The 2,592-nt window shown below is 47.8% G+C and overlaps 1 protein-coding gene across 1 annotated transcript in view; it reads right to left on the bottom strand.

The window, feature by feature from the left end:
• Window positions 1–2,592, bottom strand: part of PLCD4 (phospholipase C, delta 4) — a 30,129-nt gene that overhangs the window by 18,197 nt on the left and 9,340 nt on the right. The window contains exon 4 of the mRNA XM_011964600.1: window positions 822–1,050. Within this exon, the coding sequence (XP_011819990.1) occupies window positions 822–1,050 (229 nt within the window). The remainder of the gene's footprint in view (window positions 1–821; window positions 1,051–2,592) is intronic.

Below are 2,592 nucleotides of genomic sequence, written 5' to 3'. Positions count from 1 at the left end.
AGCCTGGGCTCAAGCAATCCTCCCACCTCAGCTTCCCAAGCAGCTGGGATTACAGGCATGTAATCCACCTGGCTAATTTTGTGTTTTGTTTTGTAGAGACGGGATTTTGCCACATTGCTCAGGCTAGTCTCTAACTCCTGGGCTCACATGATTCGCCCGCCTCAGCCTCCCAAAGTGCTGGGATTACAGGTGTGAGCCATTGCACCTGACCCATAAAATAAACTTTAAAAAATTAAATTAGCTAGGTGTGGCCAGGTGCAGTAGCTCACACCTGTAATTAATCCAAGTACTTTGAGAAGCTGAGGCTGGTAGATCACCTGATGCCAGGAGTTTGACACCAGCCTGGACAATGTGGTGAAACCCCACCTCTACAGACCCCTACAGTCTGGCATAGTGCTTGATATGTTCTGCTAATAGCTCGTGAATGAATAAATGAATGAAATGGTAAAAATCCAGGAAACTTGGAGTGAGTCTGTGTCACTGAGCCTTCTAAGGGGTTGCTTCCCACCTACATGCTGGTTAATGACACTGGGATCTTCTGTGCAGCTCTTAGGAGAAGCATCTTGTTTGCTCCTCTGCCTCTCACTGCCTCTTCCTCCAATCCTGGGGGTCCTGATTCATGCCTGGCTATGTCATCCCTAGCATCCATTCCTCCCTCAGTATTCTGTCTCACATTGACCTGAGCTGTCCCTGTCCATACCATCTAGACACTTGGGCCTCCCTAGCTGTGCACCCCTTCTCACTTTTCCCAAATCTGTTGCATCTGGCTCCTTCAGGGATAGAGTGATCCCTCACCCACCCTGACTCCATCCTGCCGATACTGGTCCAGGCGCTCCTGATGGTCCATGCTGGTGACAAGATCCACCAACAGGTGGAGCCCTCGCATCCATATCTGGGCCTCCTCAACACTGTTGGCCACCAGGTCCAGGTTGGAGCGGCGGCCGTGGAAGACAACGGTGAAGCCCTGCTCCAGGGGGAGCTCCTCTGTCAGGCTACGCAGCAACTCGGAATCATGGCCATTACGTATTGTCTCCACATCAGAGATTGAGACTGCCAGAGAAGAAGCAGGTGAAGGCATTGAGGAAGGGAGTCCAACAAATAGCAGGGGCTAAGAGTGAAGGACCAGCACCCCCTTCTCCATGACACCATAGAAAAGAACCCCAGCCTCTGCAGACTGAATCCCAAAAAGCATTAGTACAGAGAGATGCAGACCCCAGGGATTCAGGAGTCCATATGAATCACCGATGTTTTCAAAGGCAGCATGGCAAAGGGCCTGTGCTGGGAGTGGCAAGACATGGCTTCCAGCCACAAGCTGGCAGTATGACACAAACCAAAATGACTTAACTCCTCAGTGTCCTCATCTGATATAATGGATAGTCCCCTTCCATAGGCAGCCCCAATGGTGATCACAGGAGGACTGGTGGGGATGACAAATGGAAATACATTTGAAAGGTAGAAGCAGTTATACTAAAGCATTATATCCCTAAGTCCAGTTCTCCCATTCCAGGTTTGAGGGCTTCCTCTTTCCAGATGTCTACGAGGGAACCAGAGAAATTCTTTCACCCTCTTACCTCAGCTGGGGGTGGTACGGATTGTGAGCAATTTGTCTCTAAAACAGACTCTCTTAGATGTGTCCTGTGATCAAATTATTTCCTGTTATTATAAAGAGTTCGGCCAATAAGTGCACACTACTTTGTTTTGTTTTTTGTTTTATTTTGTTTTTTGAGACCAAGTTTTGCTCTTGTCACCCAGGCTGGAGTGCAATGGCACAATCTAGGCTCACTGTAACCTCTGCCTCCTGGGTTCAAGCGATTCTCTGGCCTCAGCCTTCCGAGTAGCTGGGACTACAGGTGCCCGCCACCAAGCCCGGCTAATTTTGTATTTTTAGTAGAGATGGGTTTTCACCATGTTGGCCAGGCTGGTCTCAAACTCCTGACCTGCCTGCCTCGGCCTCCCAAAGTGCTGGGATTACAGGCATGATCCACCACACCTGGCTGCAATTTTGTATTTAAAAATATTTATCATGATGGCTAACATTTATTAAATGCATTCTGGTTTTACATCGCATGCTAAGTGTTTTACATGTTAACTAATTGAGTCCTTGTAACCTACTAAGCAGATACTGTTTAATCCCCATTTTACAGATGAGGAAACTGAAGCTTGATGTATGTATGTATGTATGTATACATGTATTTTTTTAGAGACAGGGTCACACTCACCCAGGTGGAGTGCAGTGGTGTGATCACAGCTCACTGCAGTCTCAACCTCCTGGGCTCAAGTGATCCTGCCATCTTAGCCTCCCAAATAGCTGAGACCACAGGCGTACAGCACCATACCCGGCTAATTTTTTATTTTTATTTTTTATAGAGACAGGCTCTCCCTGTATTATCCAGGCTGGTCTTGAACTTCTGGTCTCAAGCAGTCCCCCTGCCTCGACCTCCCAAATTGCTGGGATTACAGGCATTGAGCCACCAGGCCCAGCCATAGCTTAACTACTTGATTTTCCACAGCTACTCAGAAAGTGGCAGAGCTAGGGCTTTAATTCAGGCAGGCTGATGCCCAAGATGATGGTCTTTTTTTTTTTTTTTTTTT

This window comes from Mandrillus leucophaeus, unplaced genomic scaffold (assembly GCF_000951045.1).
Source record: "Mandrillus leucophaeus isolate KB7577 unplaced genomic scaffold, Mleu.le_1.0 Scaffold70, whole genome shotgun sequence".
Classification (NCBI taxonomy): Eukaryota; Metazoa; Chordata; class Mammalia; order Primates; family Cercopithecidae; genus Mandrillus; species Mandrillus leucophaeus.
Note: the sequence above shows the minus strand (reverse complement) of the source record. Positions and strands in the feature narration are given on the sequence as shown.